Source organism: Carlito syrichta, unplaced genomic scaffold (assembly GCF_000164805.1).
Source record: "Carlito syrichta isolate Samal-C Ts95f unplaced genomic scaffold, Tarsius_syrichta-2.0.1 Scaffold273658, whole genome shotgun sequence".
NCBI classification, from domain to species: Eukaryota; Metazoa; Chordata; class Mammalia; order Primates; family Tarsiidae; genus Carlito; species Carlito syrichta.
This window is the reverse complement of record NW_007217754.1, coordinates 313,230-333,091: the sequence shown is the minus strand read 5'-3', so window position 1 is coordinate 333,091 and position 19,862 is coordinate 313,230. Positions and strand designations below refer to the sequence as shown.

General features: G+C 36.9%; 1 protein-coding gene across 2 annotated transcripts in view; it reads left to right on the top strand.

The window, feature by feature from the left end:
* MARCH1 (membrane associated ring-CH-type finger 1) overlaps positions 1 to 19,862 on the top strand; it is a 108,410-nt gene that overhangs the window by 25,604 nt on the left and 62,944 nt on the right. For both annotated transcript variants that reach the window (XM_021709688.1, XM_008052367.2), the window contains one exon: positions 14,186 to 14,366. In XM_021709688.1, coding sequence (XP_021565363.1) covers positions 14,186 to 14,366 — 181 coding nt within the window. The remainder of the gene's footprint in view (positions 1 to 14,185; positions 14,367 to 19,862) is intronic.

Below are 19,862 nucleotides of genomic sequence, written 5' to 3'. Positions count from 1 at the left end.
ATAATTTTTCACCAAAAGTGGCTGGAACTGCTGTAAAATATCAATATTTTGCTGAGACACTTGCCTATGTAGAAGCATTCATATGCAGAAGCATATTTCTAAATCAGTGCAGCTTTTAAACTGTAAATAAAGTACTTGCCTTGTCAATTATCCATAGCAACTTGAGACTTTCTTTGATCTAATGATCATCCAGATAAGATAAATGGATGGACAAAATTGGAAGGAGGTCATGGTTAAGGATGAGCATGTAAAAACTCAAAAATAACAATCTCAAAAAAATGATTAGAAAATCGGTTTGAATTAAAATGTCTGCCACATGCAGAAAAGAAAATATTTGAAAGATTATAACTGGATAATTTTTCTGATAAGTTTGTTATTATGTATGTACCAAAGACTTATTCTTTATCTGACCACATATATTTCTTTGGTTATAGCTACACAGTAAAGCCAAATGAGTTTGTATTATCTATCCTTTTGTTTTTCCTTTTTATTTCAATGCATGTGGGTAATAAAAATTTAGCTTAATAATTTTGAATATCTGCTTAGAAATAGCTCTAGTTTAATTATAATCTTATATCCAAAAGTATCTCAAAGCTGATATTAAATGAATGTTTATGATGTGTAAAAATGTCAAGAAAATCCTTACATCAAGATATTTATTCTATATTTATTGTCCATTTACTGATCTATATGTCATCAAAATTAAAAGATAGGATCTGGAAAGGCAAATGCCCTTGGGGAAACTCATTTCCTTCACCCAGAAGTAGATCATGCTCTAAGCTCACCAACAGAGGTTGATAGGGCAGCAAAGTGATGGTTAACAGGGATGGGATTGTCCTAACAGACATAATTCAGACTTTCATTTCTCCTGTGTGGAGGATTTGCACAGTTTGAGCTGATCCTAAGATTAACAAGAAAGATCTATTATATTGCTAGATACACTCAACACTGGAATTCTTCATGCTACGTATGACATCTTGGGATGTGGGGGTATCTAATGTGTTCTGTGAGGCCATGAAGATGTCTCAGAAAGTCCAGTGAGATGACTGAGACCACCATGAGACTGAACCACTAGGTAGATGAGAATAAAGAGTCTCAATGAGATCCTTGGTCCCAAGCAGGATTTAAACTCCTAGTATCAATGGCATCATCTCTAGAAGTGATGTGAGACCTGAGAGGAACAATTCCAATAGAATCTTCCCAATTCATTGCAGAAGTCAATATCTATGAATTCAAATATACTTGGCCCCCTCTGCTTCCATAATTGGCACAGCAAAGTGATCATTATCTTCTTCTCCACTGTTTTCCATCAGTGTGATATCTGGTGGGAAGAAAATGTAGCTGATTAGTTGAGACTTTGGATCAGCTTCAGGAATAGAGCTGTGAGCCGGGGACATTGCCATGTCATTGTCTTTGTTGTTGAACATTCCCCACAGCTCTGTGCAGATGGTCTGAGGTTTTAACCATGTCAGTGGTGACAAATTGGGGCATGAAATTTAACTCAGGAAGTCATGCTATGTAGCAGCTCTTTTGAGATGAAAATATTCCTTTGAGAAAACAAAACCCTAAAAAAAATCACATGTGTATGAAGAACTATCATTCATCTGTAGATGTTAAAAAGACTGCAGATTCAGAATAACCAACTCATGATTGCAAAAATTATATTAACTATTTGTAAAAGATTTTTATTCTTACATCATAATTATATTTTTAATTAGAATTTTCAAAATATGTTAAATCTCAGGCCAAATGATAGCTTAGAATATGCTTCATTTCTGTTAAGGATGAAATATAGCTTATAAGGCTTTTTCATTTTTTAATTCCAAAAAATTTGTGCAGACTCATGTCCATAAGAGTAACTGGAAACAGTTATTAGTAAGAATGATATTACATACTGTTTATTTTCTTCTCTATTTATTAAGTAAGTTACTTCTCCTTTCTACTGCAGGGCAGTTTGCTTGACTTCCTCTGCTGCTCAGATAGGGCTTAAAATTGGTCCATCTCAGTTTAGTTCCTCAAATGCAAATGAAAGAGTGCATGGTATATAGAAGGGTCACATATTTCTCATTTCACTATAAGTGAATTTTTCTGAAACATAAGCAAAATGCTGGCAGTTGATAACAACGTCTGAGAATCGCTTAATCATCTCACTAAGCTAGATTTTTTTGTCTATACTGTATACATGTTTAAATAAAAGTTTAAGGTATAACATTCCCTGTCCATTAATGGTCTAGTGCTCAGTCATCTTTTTTTTTTTTTTTTTGAGTTGGAGTCTCACTCTGTCACCCAGACTGGAGTGCAGTGGCATGCTCCCAGCTACCGCAGCCTCAACCTGCTGAGCTCAGGCGATCCTTCCGCCTTACCCTTCCAAGTAGCTGGAACTATAGGCGCGCGCTACCACTCCCGGCTAATTTTTTGACTTATTGTAGAGATGAGGTCTCACCAAGTTGCCCAGGTGGGTCTCGAACCCATGGACTCAGAGAATCCACTCACCTTGGCCTCCCAAAGTGCTGGGATTACAGGCTGAGCCAGCGAACCTGGCCGTACTCAGCCATCTTTACCCTCACTTTTTAACACTTTCTTCACTTAAATTACCCTTAACATCAATACAAATACACAAGAAGATCCTGTCCCCCCAAAGGACTAAACATGAATGTATCCAGCTCATAATAACAGCTTGCATAAATGAAAGAATTAACAAACAGCAAAGACCGGATCTGTGTGGTATAGGCTTGAAGGGAAATGATAACTCAAGAAATGGAGATAGCGTAATAGGGAAGGAAAAACTAGGGACTGTTTCATTAAGGATGTGAGTCCTGAAGTTGGAAGTGTCTTATTTAGATGAGGTGTTACCAAGAGAGGGAGAGTATCAAGGGTATGAGATGATATTTGAGGAAGTTCTCAGAGACAGACTTTAATATAGTTAATGCAGTAGACTCAGGAAATAACCTCAGAAATGACCATTAATTGAAAATATACTATTTAACCTTTATTGATCACTTAATTAAGGTAATTCTTATTAATAATCTGTGAAGTAGATACTGCTATTTTCCCATTTGCTGAGCAGCGTGAAACACAGAGATTAAGTACTTTAACACACATAGGTAGCAGAACTATAACTCTAAGGTTGATTGTATTTTCAATAACTACACGAGTGTTTCCCAACATCTTTCACATCAAGGCACATGTAGAACATGATAATATTTTTGAATCAACTGGAATGAATGGACAACACACCCAAGGCCTCTAAACTACCTCGAGACTGACGGGAATCAAGATCTTGGCAGACCAGTAACTTATCTGTGGCTAAAACCACAGCTTATTAGCTGTTAAACTCTGCATCTTGCTATTATACCTGTATGTCGGGGATTACTGGAAAATATGGCAGAATAGGTAAAGTAAACCCGAATTTCAGAAGGTCATATGAAAACCAGGTGAAGTAACTTGGATGTTATTTGAGTGGTGATGGAGTTCTTGATGAAAGGCAGCATATTAAGAGGGTCTGAATAACTGCACGTTTTAAGAATGAATTTCTAATGGAAATTATCTTAAATGTTTAAAGATAATTTGCTTCTCTGTTGACAATTCAAAAACACTAGAGAAATGGTCACGGGGTTGAAAAGGAAGAAGATATGGACGATACTGAGGGAGGAAATATTGGCATGTTGATGGTAATTTGAATATAGGACTTAAAACACATGGGTGGTTCAAAGATAATGGCAAGCTAGTTACTCTAAGAGAATGGGATACTCATGGAATGAGATCTTGAGAAAAAAGCTCTCTTGGAGATGGAAAGATACAGGAAGCAGTAAATATCCCATTGGAAATGCCCCATTATTGATGTTAGAGAGCTGGCCAAAGGGTCTTGCTGTTGGGGAGACTGAGGTTTTAGAGATAGATGCTTAAAATTACAAGTTTTACTTGTTATGAGCAGTACTTGTTATAGGCCTAGAATGGCTCAGTAATGTAATTAGTGTAAAGAGGAAAAATGAAATGGTCAAGTGCAAAACTCCCAGTGTAAGTAGAGGGGAAAATGCTTACAAAGAAATTAGAAGAAGGAAAAATATCAGTCCATGAGAAAGGAAAGATGATGGGACTCCATCACTGGAAAGCACTGTGAGGTCATGTGGTTGACCTTTGCTTGGATTCCTTTTGCACCATTCCCACCAAATAGTCTCTCCACCTGTGCTTAAGGACTTTCAGTGCCAGGAAATTCACACTCCTTGGACAGTTCACCCCCATGAAAAGATGTTTTTTGTTGTTTTCTTTATATTTCATGGAAATGTGTTTCCTTGAGCTTCTACTCATTGGATCTAGTTGTGGAACTGTTGCTGTTTTCAACAATAGACTTTCACTTATCTGAAGATAGATAGCTGTGAGGCTAGGCACAGTGGCTCATACCTATAATCCCAACATTTTGGGAGGTGAAGCTGGATGATCATTTGAGCCTTAGAGTTCAAGGCAAGCCTAGGCAACATAGCAAGACCTCGTCTCTACAAAAAAAAAAAATTAACCAAGTGTGATGATGCATGCCTGTAGTCCCAGCTACCCAGGAGACTGAGAAGGAGAGATCACGAGAGCCCAGGAGATCAAGGCTGCAGTGAGCCGTGATTATGCCACTGTATTCCAGCCTGGGTGACAGACAGGAACCTTATCTCAAATTAAAATAAAATAAAATAAAATAAAATTTTATATAATTTCCCCTTCCTTGCCTTTTTCTCATCTGAGATGTTAAGTGTGGGAACTAGTACTTCTTGTTTGTCCTAAAATTACTACACTCCTACTTTACAAGGTGTCCACTTTGACCTACAATAATCTAGAGGCATCTTAGCCATGAATTTGGATATACTGAATTCTATATTATTCTCCTATTGTCTCTCATCTTCCCAGATTCCAGAATCCTAACTTTGTAAAAATTTTTATTTTAAAAATGTGGGGTACAATTCAGGGTTAGGTATACAAATGACCATTCTAACATTTTTGATCTGTCCTCTGTAAGCAGTCACTATCCCAATGCCTGCAATTATTTTTATGCCTTTCTGATTTCACTTTTCTCATTTTTAAAGGTGGTGATTATAAGGGTAGTACCACATAAGCCAGAAAAAGGAAGTTTTGAGACAGAGTTAGTCAACTATGCAAAAGTCATCAGAAAGGATAAAGAACCAGAAAAAGTCCTTAGGCTTGAATGCAAGAAAGGTGTTGGTGGTTTAGTAGAAAAGCAATGTAGGCCGGGTGTGGTGGCTATAATCCCACCACTTTGGGAGGCCAAGGTGAGAGGATTGCCTAAGTCCGAGCCCGTGTGTTCTAGACCAACCTGGGCAACATGGTGAGACTTCATCTCTACAATAAATCAAAAAATTAGCTGGGCTTGGTAACACGTGCCTGTAGTTCCAGCTATTTGGAAGGCTGAGATGGAAGGATTACCTGAGCTCAGCAGGTCGAGGCTGCAGTGGCCGGGAATAAACTACTGTACCCAGCCTGGGTGACAGAGTGAGACTCCAACTCAAAAAAAAGAAAAGAAAAGAAAGGAAAGCAATCTCACCTGTGAGGTAGATAGAGGAAATGTTTCCCTTTCTTACATGATGGCACAAAAGGCAGAGTTCTGAAAAGTAAAATGCAGACATGAAAAATTGAGTTGCTTTTTACAATTTTCAATGACTCACATTTATGGTACCTAGCAACAAATGGTCATGGATTTTATTGTTTATTTGCACATTGACAACAATATCTTACTTTGGGGTAGTGTTTATACATTGTAATGTTTTCTTCGATATCTTTTTTTTTCTTTTTTTTATATTTGGAGTCTCACTCTGTCGCCCAGGCTGAGTATGGTGGCAAGATCACAGCTCACCACAGCCTTGAGCTCTTGGGCTCAGGTGATCATCCTACTTCAGCTTCCCAAGTAGCTGGGACTACAGTTATACACCACCACAAGCAGCTAATTTTTTTTTTTTTCTTTTTGGTAGAGACAAGGTCCTGAGCGCAGATGATCCACCCACCCCAACCTCCCAAGTATTAAATTGGTGCAAAACAATTGCAGTTTTGGACTGTGAATGTTAAATCATTATAACTAAGTTCAAACATCTTTATTAATAAAAATAGGAACCATTGCAATCAGCACATTTTTGCAAATGAGAAATAAGTTTGTTTATCCTTGTTGCATGGAGAGCCATGCTTTGGGATTCAATGAATTCTTGAAAAGCATCTTCTGCACCCTTCTGGTTGTGGAAGCATTTTCCCTGCAAAAAGTTGCTTAAGAAGTGGTAGATGGTAGGCGAGAGGTCAGGTGAATATGGCGAATGAGGCTAAACTTTGTAGCCCAATTTGTTCAACTTTTGAAGCATTGGTTGTACAATGTGAGGTCGGGCGTTGTCGTGGAGAAGAATCGGGCCCTTTCTGTTGACCAATGCTGGCTGCAGGCATTGCAGTTTTCGGTGTATCTCATTGACTTGCTGAGCATACATCTCAGAGGTAATGGTTTTGCTGGGATTCAGAAAGCTTCAGTGGATCAAACTAGCAGCAGAGCACCAAACAGTGACCGTGACTTTTATTTAGTGCAAGTTTGGCTTTGGGAAGTGCTTTGGAGCTTCTTGGCCCAACCATTGAGCTGGTCGTCGCCAGTTGTCATATAAAATCACTTTTCATTGCATGGCACAATCTGTTGCATTGCATGGAACAGTTGAGAAATGGTTCATTATTGTTGCATAGCATAAGAGAAGACGACACTTCAAAATGATGATTTTTTTTTTCGGTCAGCTCATACAGTACCCACTTATTGAGCTTTCCAATTTGCTTCAAATGCCACATGTCCATAGAATGGTCGATATTGAGTTTTTTGGCAACTTTTCGTGTCATTTTAAGAGGATCATCTTTGATGATTGCTCTCATTTGGTTGTTGTCAACTTCTGATGGCCAGCCACTACACTTCTCATCTTTGAGACTCTCATCTACTTTGCAAAACTTCTTGAACCACCACTGCACTGTACATTCATTAGCAGCTCCTGGGCCAAACACATTATTGATGTTGCAGTTATCTCCGCTGCTTTACTACCCATTTTGAACTCGAATAAGAAAACTGCTCAAATTTGCTTTTTGTCTAACATAATTTCCATAGTCTAAAATAAATATAAAATAAACAAGTAACAAATTACTAGCAAAAAAATAAAGTAAGAAGTGCACATGACAATGATGTATAACATAACCACATTTATTAAGAATGTATTCCAAGATCAAATGACCAATTTCAATTTGCAAAAACTGCAATTACTTTTGCACCAAACTAACAGCATGGTTGTATGCACCACCATGCCAGCTAATTTTTTTTTTTGGTAGAGCCAAAGTCACACTATATCGCCCATGCTGGTCTTGAATTCCCAGGTTCAATCAATCCTCCTGCTTCAGCCTCCTAAAGTGCTGGGATTACAGGCATGTGCCACCACACCTGGAAGATATCTTATTTGAGCCTCATAATAGCTTGATCTAAGAGCTTCCAGCTAAATTGGGGTTCCAGTGCTAGAGTGGCTGTCAACTTTGCCCAGATGTGAAAGGAAGGGGAGTTGGATGTGAGTGTGCCTTTCATGGGATACTTCTTTTACATTATGGATGGTCTATTGCATAAAGGAAGCAGTGAGAAAGCTAAAAATCTGATCTCCCTGGCAGAAGAGGTACCTCTATGTCCTCATTTCTAGCCACTGGCCTGAGCCATCTGGGTATGGTATGATGGGAAACTGGAAACTGTCAAGGGTGACTGAGCCCTGCTTCTGGTATGAGAAAGTTCAATCTGTTTTCAAAGTGAGTTCTGAGGCAATATAAAGTTATAAGAATTCACTACATTCCCATGTAAGATTTTTAAAATGAGAAAACCAACTGAAAACTTGTCTGAGCCCACCCAACGTAGAGAAGAATGACACTGAATTCAATCCTGAACGTATTCTACACAAACTCAAATATGCTCCCCACCTCACATTCTTTAGGACATGTCAAGGGCATGACTGGTCAGGGGAGTCATATGTGTCAGTAACTAACTCACCTGGATAAAGTCAGAATTGATGGCCTTGGCCTTACAAGCATTTGCTTGATTTAACTAAAAAACTAAAACTTTGCTAACTTTGCTAAAAGTTCCCAGTCCCAATGCACTGAAAGCAATGCCACAGATAAACCATATCAGTAGTAATCAGAGTAGTAATGCGACCCATCCTGTGACTAACCATTATGAAATTAATAACTCAAAGTCAATTAAAAATCTATATCATGAAATAAACATGTATTGCCTGCCGCATGTCAGGTACTTCACTAGTTTAGCTCAGTTAAATTCTCATGACACCCTAAGAGGTATTTTTGACCTTATTTCACAAATGAATAAACAAAATGTTTCCAGTTTACTGGAGCAGAGAGCAAGATTGTGAGTCAGGATTTTATTTGCTTCTGCATCTCTAGCACCAAATAACTATACATACTATTTTTTAATTTTTTGATATGATAGTGAAAAAAAGTGGAGAATTGAATTCATCCATGAGGTATATGAATCTGCTACATATGTGCAATATCTGTCCCTCTTCCTTCTGCTTTCAACATCAGTTCTTCATAATCATGGCAACTTTGTCTCTCAAGACCAACCGTTTTCATAACACGTTGACCACAAGATGGCTTCTCTGCCTCCCTGCTCAGTGTCTAGACCTAGGACCAGATGTTTCAATGTGGTGTTCTCTGATACACCAGAATTCTTCCCTTCTTTTTCCTTTCTGTTTCTGACCTAGTGGTTTCAGGGCTTGTTAGCATATGCTGCCAGCTGTGGGACTGCCCTCTGCAGAACACGCCAGTCATAACGCAATGTTAACAGCATTTACTATAAATTTGAGCCGTCTAATCTCACCAGGGACTTCTCGCTGCTCCACAATTCTTATATTCATGTTTGGTTAATTCATCCTCGCAGTTTCCATGTGGCTTCTTCTAGTTCTTTACAGCCTCCATAAGACCTTAACCCCGTGCCTCCCTCCCCATGTTGTCTCCTAGATCACAAAGGTGATCAGACCACCTGGATCCAGCTACTCAGTGTCCTCTACCCAGCACCTTCTCATCTTCACTGATCATATTTTCTCTTCCTTTTGCTCACAGGAAAAGGGCCATGTGTCCCCATGTGCATTCTTCCACTTGTCCAACAATTTTCCTCTACCATGTTTCCTTTCTCCATATTTTCTTAACTTCTCACAACTGACTATGTTTTTAAAAATGTTTATCAATCTGTGGCACCTTTACCTCTACTATTTATAAACAAATTCAGGTTTTCACTGTTCAAAATAAAATGAGATGAAAATTAAAAATAAAATTTCTCCAGTCTGCTAGCCTGTCACTGCCATGTTAGCCTCCTCAAAAGAGAGATTCATCTCTTCACTCATTCTCTTGAGCTCTCATTTTTCACCCACTGATTAATACTTTCTGCCCAAAACATTTCTAATAATTTTTAGTTTAGTGAGTTCTAAGGATGACTGTGATTAAAATCCAAATTAAACTAATATAAACACAGTAGTTTCCATAATGACTGTGCTTACAGGTTACTTAGTTGGAGGAGGATATGGAGAAAAAGGTAGAAGAGCAAGGGCTGGTGTTACAAAGATGTGCTTGTCAGAGAAGAAGCAGCAAAATAGAGTGGAACATGAGAGGAGTGAGTTGCAAGGCCGGTTAGTGAGATGCTGTCAGAAGACAGTGGAGAAGATGGCTGTTAGGAGTTGGAGACCATTATAAATCTGCTTTGCCCACACAGCTCATCATGGAAACCAAGCAAGGCCTTCAAAGTTCTCTCCAGATCCTGCAGTTTTTGCACCCAGACGGTCTCTGAAGCAGCTACTCAACTCTGCTATTATACTGCAGATACAGTTCTTAGCTGCATAAATGAATGGATGCAGCTGTGTTCCAATAAAATGTTATTGGTTGAAAACATTCAGTGGACCCTGGTCCCAATTCTTATGACCTATATGATTGAGATACTTACTTAAACAGGGTCCCTTCCTCCAGGTAATTTCTCTCTTCCTCTCGATTTACCCCACATACTGATGCTATTTTTGTCTGATTTTCTTTGCATATAGCAAGAACTAAGAAAATGTGTTTGAATGAAATGAATGAATGAATGAAAAACATTCAAAAATCATAACCACTATGACCCTCCCAAAAGTGATTTTGTTAGTGTTGAATGATTCCACCAAAGCCAAGAAACCTTTATTATGGGGGAGACAGGAATTGGTAAAGGTAATTTTAAGATACAGAAAACAAAACAAAATAAAAACTTGTTTTTCTTAGAACTCAAACATTAAGCAAGGAACTTTAAGCATACCCACACACCACATATGCATAAATATCTGAAATTTAATTTGATACATTGCATTTGTGGTCTTCTATTTACAGAAACTAGATATTATGTAGAAGTACCAGTTCATTCAAGTCATAAGTGGTAAAAGTCTCAACATATGCTGAGTAGATTGCAAGCAGAATGTTATTATACTAAAATATCAATAAAATATGTGAATTCAGCTTGTAACTGTCACTAGGTAACAGATACCAATGTGGATCACCATTGATTCTATAGAATCACTCAATTCCCGAGCCTCAACTTCCCATCAGGTAAAAATGTATCAAAATTATGAATATTTTACAATGTAATTTTATTATGTTATTAAAATTATTTTCTCTATACAATTATTCTGTTGGAAAAAACATGTTTGTGTTTCCCTTACTATGTTTTCATTTATAATTCAGCAGTTGTGATTTGTGTGAAATATATCAATTTAGGAATTATTTAATTCTTTCTTTAATGGCATTATCACATTATTTTTTATTTCTGGTAGGTATTTGAAGTTGATATTTAGCTTTTAAATTCATTTAGAACAATCTCAATAGGGTTTGAAAAGACTCTTGGGGTCCAACTTGAGCTGAATAATTTAGAAAAAGTTCAAACTGCTAAAAACATGTAAAAATAAATCATGCGAAATGGGAATGCAAATGAAACAGGTTTTTTATTTTCCCTCTGAGAAATAACCTTAATTGTGTGAGAAAAAATGATATTGCTAGTAATGCTTCAGGTAACAGTTTTAGCAGAAATTTTTTAAAAGAACTTTGTAAGGCATGGGATGTTGGACCACAATCAGTAAGTTGGTCAGGTCAGTTTGAACTCAGTCATCAGCTAGATCTTTGTTTAAAGCAGTTGATGAATAAATTACTTTTTTCATGTTGGTGAAAAATCAGAGCCCCAGAATCTTTTTGGCAGCTATAGAGCATTTGACATGAATTTTTTAAGCAATGAATTATTCGATGGCATTAACGGCAATTTTCTTTTTCCAAATGAAAAATTTTATTCATGGAAGCAAGCAAAAAAAAAAAAAAAAAATTAATACCAGACCAAGAGGGATTCTTATTTTTATTGTGCTCTTCTCTGCATAACCTTTACTTCAGTTTCATTGTTACTCACAGAGGTTGGGTGATTTATCTTATAAAATTTATTCTTATTATTGATGAAAATATGTGTACATCTTCTTAATCAGAATCACATGTAGACTTTAAGGCAGGGACCTGTAAACATTTTCTGAAAAGGCCAGATAGTAAATGTTTTAGTTTTTGCAGCCAGATGGTCTCTGCAGCAACTACTCAACTCTTCTATAATGCCTCAAATACAGCTCTTAGTCATACATAGACCAATTTGTGAAGCTGTGTTCCAATAAAACTTTATTGATTAAAAACATTCAGTGGACAGAATTGAGCTGCAGTTTGATGACACCTTGTTGAAGGGATTATCTTTGTGTAGAGGTAGGAGAGACAGGTTCAATGGCTTAAAATATACCAATATCTTATTCTCTATAATTTTTTAGATTTCAGTGGCTCCCGAAATAAATATGACAACTAAATTAAGTGCCAGAGAAGCTCCTAATTGCTTTCACTGGATCCTTCTATAATGTCATATCTTGTTGACTAAATTCAATCTATTCAACTTATATCTACAGAGTACCTATGCTGTGATGCTGTATTGGCAAGAAGTATGATCTGAAGTATAACTAGCCCAGTTCCTGAGGCCTAGCTTTGGAGAGGCGACATTTCAGGTTTTTATTTTCAAAATAGGAACGCAAATGATTTTTATCTTTTCCCCATGATGCTGGCCTTCTCTATATGTGATGCTACATCCAATTCTGCTAGCTTCTGGGTCAGTTAAGAGAGAGGGGACATTGACTTTGAACTTCCCCATGTCTTCATTCCATCACTTCCTCTCTAGAACTTCAGATGTCATAGTGTTCCTGAGCGTTTACTTATTTTACTTAAGAAATTGATTTAAATGCTAGTGGACTATGTCATAATGTTTTACTTTAAAGTCTAAGGGAGTGTTGTAGTTTTAATTCCTGTGTCTTTTTGCACTATCTGAGTGAGCAGCCATTTCATTTCCCCTGGGGAGATAACTGAGATATACACATACCAGGGATGTCAAAAAATACATACACATTTTAGGAGATGTTGTCTATGTATTACTTTTAGTTTGCTGTGGTCAGAAGTGTCTAGATACTGATGGGAACCACTTTGAGCACCTCTTGTAACTGCAGAAGTCAAATGTTATATATTTATCTTTGTTATCATATATATTGAGTATTACAATTGTAATACAATTGTTTCCTCTTAAAATGTGTATACATTTTTTGGCAGTGTGTGTGTGTGTGTGTGTGTGTGTGTGTGTGTGTGTGTGTGTGTATCCACTTTCAAAACTCATGCTTCTGGAGAAAAGGGTGTGCACTTCGAAGGAAAGAGCAGTAGCAGCAATTCATATGTTCTTCCAGCTTGCCATTGTGACTCAGCTGAAGAGAAGTAATATGTTGATTTTCAAAAATTGTTTAAATGTTACATTCAATGTTCACATTTCTGATAGATTTAAAGCAATATTTCTAATGAAATTTATTAGCAACTTCTAACTGCTGGCTAAATCATTCAATTATTGAAGGGCTAAGATTTGAATTTACCACCAAAGTTATGAAAAGGTTTATCTTATCCAAAGAGGAAAATAAATGATTTTTAAAATTCTAAACATGAGATAAAATAGTTTCATAGACTGCAAACTATGAAACTAGAATTCATAGTAATCCAAACACTAGTTGAATTCAATTCATTGGTAGATGTAGTTTGAAAATTAACATTTTCAAGCTGTAGAATTTACTGTACTCGAATTTTGTGTGCTCAATAATTGTTGTGACTTTTAAACAATGATTATTAACAGTTTAGACCATTTATTGCAACCAAATAGGTGTGCATCTTCCTTTTAAAACTATAATATTTTTAGGGTAAGACTTTCTGTATTAATTTTATTCTTTGGTTACACTTTAAAATTTTGTCAGGATTTCCACATTGGTAAGATAACACATTAGTTAAATTATGTACCATAGTCCCATAAAACTATCATCAAAATAATACAATGAAGTTATCAGACTACAACATTCCTTAGAATACTTGGAATAAGTCATAACTTTTGTATATGAAATCCCATAGACAGTGGTCTATTAAATAGATTAAGCTGGGGACATAGCTCAATAGTTGTGCTGTTAAAATTGGCTTCTGTATATGAATGAAATGGAAGTACACTTTTGATGTGCTAGTGTCTAACACCCTATCACATGACTTGAGTCCAGCAGTGACCATAAAAGTAAAAGTTAATGAATACAGGTTGAGTAACACTTCTCCAAAATGCTTGGTGTTTTGGGTTTCAGATTTTTGGGGGATTTAGGGTATTTGAATATACCTAATGAGATATCTTATGGGTTAGAACACAAGTCAAAACACGGAGTTCATTTATGTTTCATACACACCTAATGCACATAGCCTGGAAGGTAATTTTATTTTTCCTTTGTGGACAATGAATAAACTGTGCTGTGTGCTTGCATTTTGACTGCATGGAATTTTCCACTTGTGGTGTCATGTTGGCCTTCAGAAAGTTTTGGATTTGGAGACATTTCATATTTAGGATGTTCAGATTAGGAATAATCAGAATGTACTTTTCATAGATTCGGTTCTAGCATCAAAGTTGGAATGAAAAGTTCATGTGTTCTAGATGTTATTTTGCAGTTTCTAATAGCGCTTGGTATAAGAAACACGTTGGTATAAGACGGAACATGGGTGAGAAATGTTCTCTGGGAGATCCTATGCTGATGGCTTTGTCTTTCCCCAGAATCTGTCACTGCGAAGGGGATGAAGAGAGCCCCCTCATCACACCCTGTCGCTGCACAGGGACCCTGCGCTTCGTCCACCAGTCCTGCCTCCACCAGTGGATCAAGAGCTCAGACACACGCTGCTGTGAGCTCTGCAAGTATGACTTCATAATGGAGACCAAACTCAAACCACTCCGGAAGGTAGAGTGTCTGGAAACAGGGTTGGGAGGGAGAACTTAAGAAGCAGACTTGTCTTAAAAATCCCACACCCTTTGTCAATAAGACTCTCCTAACATGCTGGTATCCACAAAGGGTATGTGTCCTGTGCTGGGCTTACCACACAAAATTCAGCCAAAGAGTTCGCAGATAATCTTTCCTTTCTTCTCTGTTTTATATTCCAGGGCACATGATTCATATATCACTTTCCATGATTTCAAAAAGTGTGTGTGCACATAAATATGTATGTAGAAACATATGTACATATATATGCAAAATATACTTGTAATTCAATGCAGTTGGATAGATGAGAACTGTAAGAGCATTCTACTTACTGAGGTCAGTTTCCAAGAAGAGTAGATGATAGATTACAGTAAACAACATGAACTCATCAAATTTCTTAGAAGTTGGTTATTAGGTAATAGAAGAGAATGATTTATTCTGTAAGATGTGGACTGTTATGTTTGCTTTTACTTGGGGATTGGTTTGATGGCTCATAATTAGAGTAGGTAGAAAGAAAAAGTATCAGATGGATTTAGAATCTATCATACTCAGTGATCTATCACAGAAACAAAGAACAGAGTACCATATGTTCTCATTCATAAGTGGACCTTGAACAATTATCATAAATCCATAAGAAAGGAATTGTCAGTAGTGGGAAACTGTGGGGGGGGGAACACTTTATCAAAAGTGTACCTGTGTAATGAACATTTGTATACCTAACCCTGAATTGTACCGCACATCTTTAAAAGAAAATTTTTTTTAAAAGAAAGAAAAAGTATTATTTTCTATATTGTGCATCAAGCTGTACGAGAGAGGTAGGTATATTTTGTGTATAAAATTTATAATTGAGCCAGGCTTGGTGGCTCAGCCTATAATCCCGTGGCTTTGGAAGGCTGAGGTGAGTGGATTGCCTGAGCCCACGGGTTCGAGACACGCCTGGACAACTTGGTGAGACCTCATCTCTACAATAAATCAAAAATTAACTGGGCATGGTAGCGCGCACCTGTAGTTCCGGCTACTTGGAAGGCTGAAGCAGAAGGATCGCTGGAGCCCAGCAGGTCGAGGCTGCGGTGGCCGGCAGTGTGCCACTGCACTCCAGTCTGGGTGACAGAATGAGACTCCAACTCAAAAAAAAAAAAAATATGAGTTCATCATTTATGTCTTATTTTTCTCAAGAATAAAAGTAAGACTGTGAGTCAAATATAAAGTTAGTGTCTCACCCAAAGCCACCAAGGACAAGTTGTAAAGGTTACAAACAAAAGAATGGACTTTACATAACCCATGTTTGATAGCCAGGCCCTGGATTTTAGCATGGAACTTATCTTTTTGCCTAACTACAGCCTTTCATATAAGGATGCCTCAGGTTCCAAAGGAGAATATGGAGACCACAATTTATGTAACACATCAGCCTCCAGCTGCTTTTTCATTTAAATCAAATAAAGCAAAAATGATAGAAAGAGCATCACTTGGAAATAAACACTATGGATTCTAGACTGAACAGAGATGAGAAGTCAACAAGAATATCCTAGGAAAAAATAAAATTAATGAAATAAAAATAAAAGTTATACCAAAGGAATAAAAAACACTCCAGTAGGCATCTGATTGGTGGCTGGCCATTGTAGTTCTTCATTAATTCTGTAAATTGTGGAAAGGGAGAATATCATTCTCAGCTTTTGTGGCAGCCCAATTTTTAAAGTCTCCACATGATTTATAAATGTCAAAAATTATGTGCAAAATGCCTTTGGGATGTAGACTGACTTTTTTTTTTAACATACAGGGTGACTGAGTACCACATGATAGCATCTGTTCTTCTAGGGATCAGGTAATCGATGCCAGCAATGGTAATGGGTCCTTATTTCTGGCCCCTAGTTTTATCCGCTGAGCAGACATTGGTGGCTGTGTGGAGTGAATAAAGGACACTTTGTGCTCCATGATTCTCTCAATTTCTCTTCTTCCCCCCAGGGAACTACACAGTGTTTCAAAGCATCTGTACGTATCTCCATTTTTTTCTCACTCTACCTTTATATAAAATTTTGTTTTAAATTTGTCAGGCAAATTGAGAGCAACAATCTAGGATAATAAAATTTTATCTGTTACAATACCTACCATAGCCCCCTCCCTCCCATTGTTTGTTTAATAAACAAACATGATGCTGGGAAGAAACTTGAAGAGTTTTCTTCTACCTTCAGTTTTCGTAAAACATCCCTTAAATACAACTTTGATCCTTTCTTAATACTCCATTCTCAATAATTGACAACCTTATCAAGAAATCATTTTTTCTCAACACACTTACTCATAAACCAGAGAAATTTGCCAAATACATCTGTCTTTTTAAATATTCATGAGACTGAATATGTTGCTGCAAGCCAGTGGGCACCTGGTATCTGTGGGTTAATGAAACATCCTACTTTCTTTTAAAAAGCATGTTTTGGGTTGGTTGTAAATACTGATTAAAGACTGTATTTCAGCATCCCTCACTTTAAATAGCATTTGTGTATGATGGGATGTCAGGATCTAATCCAGAGGCTGTATCCTGAGAGCCTGCAAATGTGTTTCAACGGAGCTACAGGGCTTAGCATTAGAATTTTTAGTTACCAACATTTAAATATATGATTGTTTCATGTGCAGTTCTACACATCTGAATTTGCTTGAAAATCACAGTATCTGGCTTTACTGGAGCCACACCAACACGTGACAACAACTGGTGGAGCTAAGTGGTAACTGGTCCTTTAAAAGGCTATCTTCTTTTAAGTCCCGCCCCCACCCCTTTTCTCAGCCTTCACTCTGATCTGGAGACCTCGTGTCATTTCCACTCACCTGAGTACCTCTGTGGCCCTCATGTAGGCATCTGAATGGTCAACTCCTATTTCTAACACGTGTCTGGACATGAGGGACACGCATTTTATTCCTCCCTCCATGATTTATGGGCTTTAAAAAACTAGGGAAAGCATTCCAAACTCTCACTTATCCTTGAAAAAATGTGGGGCACTGAAATAACAATTAGGAGGCAGTGTTCATAATGATTTTTCAGATTCTGAGGCAGTGTGAATTATACAGATATGAGACTTTTAATACTGCTTTGTATGGGTTATTTTGATGGCACTAAGATTCATCAAGAACTTTCTTTGTCTTTTTTAAATGGTCATAGAGAATGCCAGGTATAGCATTTGGTTAGAATATATTTGAAGTACATCTAATTAATAGCTCTCAATTCAGTAATTCCATTACAGTTTATAACATTCTAAAGACCAACTACATGAAACGATTAATTTAGCTAATGATTTTGAATTTCTTCCATTATCCAATGGAAGCAGGAGATTCTGTTTAGAAGAAATGACTTCTTAAAGTAGAGAGGTGCAAATATGCATAGACAAACCTTGGGGCTTAATAGGTATCAGTAAAACATTAATTCATTAAATGCAACTATTACTCCACCCAAATCTACATTTGGTAAAATCATCCAAGTTTCCTAATGTTTCCAGAAGAAGATCTTTACAATAAAAAAAAATCAAGGGCTTATTCAAGGAAAAGCAGTTTATATCATCTTTAAGTCAGTAGCTTAGCTACTTTTGTTAACACTCAATAAAAGTCTCATTAATCTGTTGAATAACCCAGGTTCAGAAATAATACTCAGGGCCCATAAAAGTCACAAAGTCACAAATAAAGAAGGCCCAGTGACTATTCGGTGCAGTTTTGACATGCATTCAATATCAATTAAGAAGCATCAACTAATCTTCTATTCTGAAGTGGAAGAATTGCATGGGGCTCAGATGTGACTCACTCTTGAATGGGAGAAACCAACCACTTGATAGGAAGCCAGGTTTGTGAAAACAGCAAGTGCTGCAGCAACTTTGTGTCTGCTGAAAATATCTCTTCATATATTTTGATATAGAAACTACCTGATAAATATATAATACAAAATATTCAACTCTATGCATCATGTTATTTCTTGTCTCATTTTAAAAAATAAAATGAAGCAGTGAATAAATTACCTTTGCTTTAGTAACAATTCGGTTGAGCTATATGCATGTGTCATCTTTGTAGGTCAAAAACACTTGAATATTGGAAAGTTCAGATAATATAAGTTCTGTGTAAATTAATGATGCCAAATAAAAAGGAACAATCATCTTGGTATTTCTACCATGGTGACTCACAGTGCTTTAGTTGAAATGTCTATTTAAAAAATAAAGAACTATATTTTTTAAATATTTGACAAATACTGTTAATTCCTCCTTTTCTTAATTTAATGTAGCATTGATCTTTCAGAAGAGCCAAAGGCCAGTGCAATTTACCATAGCAGTTAACTACTCAGTGGTTATTCTTGATTCTCTGCTGATCTGGATGTCTTATAATTAATAGCCTTAAAATTGAACAGGGCAGGGAATAAGGTCATATTCCTAGCTAGGATCTTTTTGTACCCTATTGAATAATGTTGCCTAATGACACCAAAAAGAAAATCAAAATAATGTCATTTACTTACCATTATAGGGAATTTGCTGTTTTACTAATATGACCACCATATACCGAATTTCTACTATGTGCCAGTTATTAAGGCTATGTCACTTAATTCAATCTTCATTACAATTCCATTTTATATAGGTTTTCCAAGCCCACTTTAAAGATGAGCAAAATGAGATACCATATCAAACTTACTCAATATCATACACTCCAAAACTGATTCTAAAGCATGTGCTCCTTGCATTTTGACACATCACCACCAATAGCTGAGAGACTCTCTCTATTTTTTGGAGTCGGAGTCTTACTCTATCACCTAGACTGGAGTACAGTGGCACAATCATAGCTACTGAAGCCTCGATCTGCTACGCCCAGATGATCCTTCCACTTCAGCCTACCAAGTAACTGAGACTGCAGGCATGCACCACCATGCCCAGCTAATTTTTTTATTTATTGTAGAGACAAAATTACACTACATTTTCCAGGCTGGTCTCGAACCCCTGGGCTCAGGCAATCCTCTTGCTTCAGACTCCCAAAGTGCTGGGATCACAGGCGTGAGCACTGCATCCAGCCAAGGGACTCTCACTTTAAGCATAAAAAATTTAATTTAATTTACTTAAACTATTTAATTTTTACTTAAACCATTTGATGAAAACCTTTTAAAATAAATCCAAAACAATTTTTTTCTAAAGCCTTCCTTCTTAAACATGTATATTTTTCTCAATGCTTTTTCCTAATAACTCAGTTAAATCATTATATGCACATCAGTTATTTTGCAGGCTGAAAATGGTAACAGCTTCCTTAACTAGAAATACATCTAAGTTTGTTTATCTTCATTCTACTTTCTGCAGCCGACTGTTGAAAGCCTTTCGGATTGCCTTTTGTTGTTTCTTTCTTCCCTGCTCTCAGAGCATCAGTCATCACTTCGGTTTCTCCAAAAGACCTTATTCAACATTAAACAGAGCTACTCCTTTTCTGCTTTAAACAACATCTACAGCAGCAAAGACAGGGCTTACAGAGTTG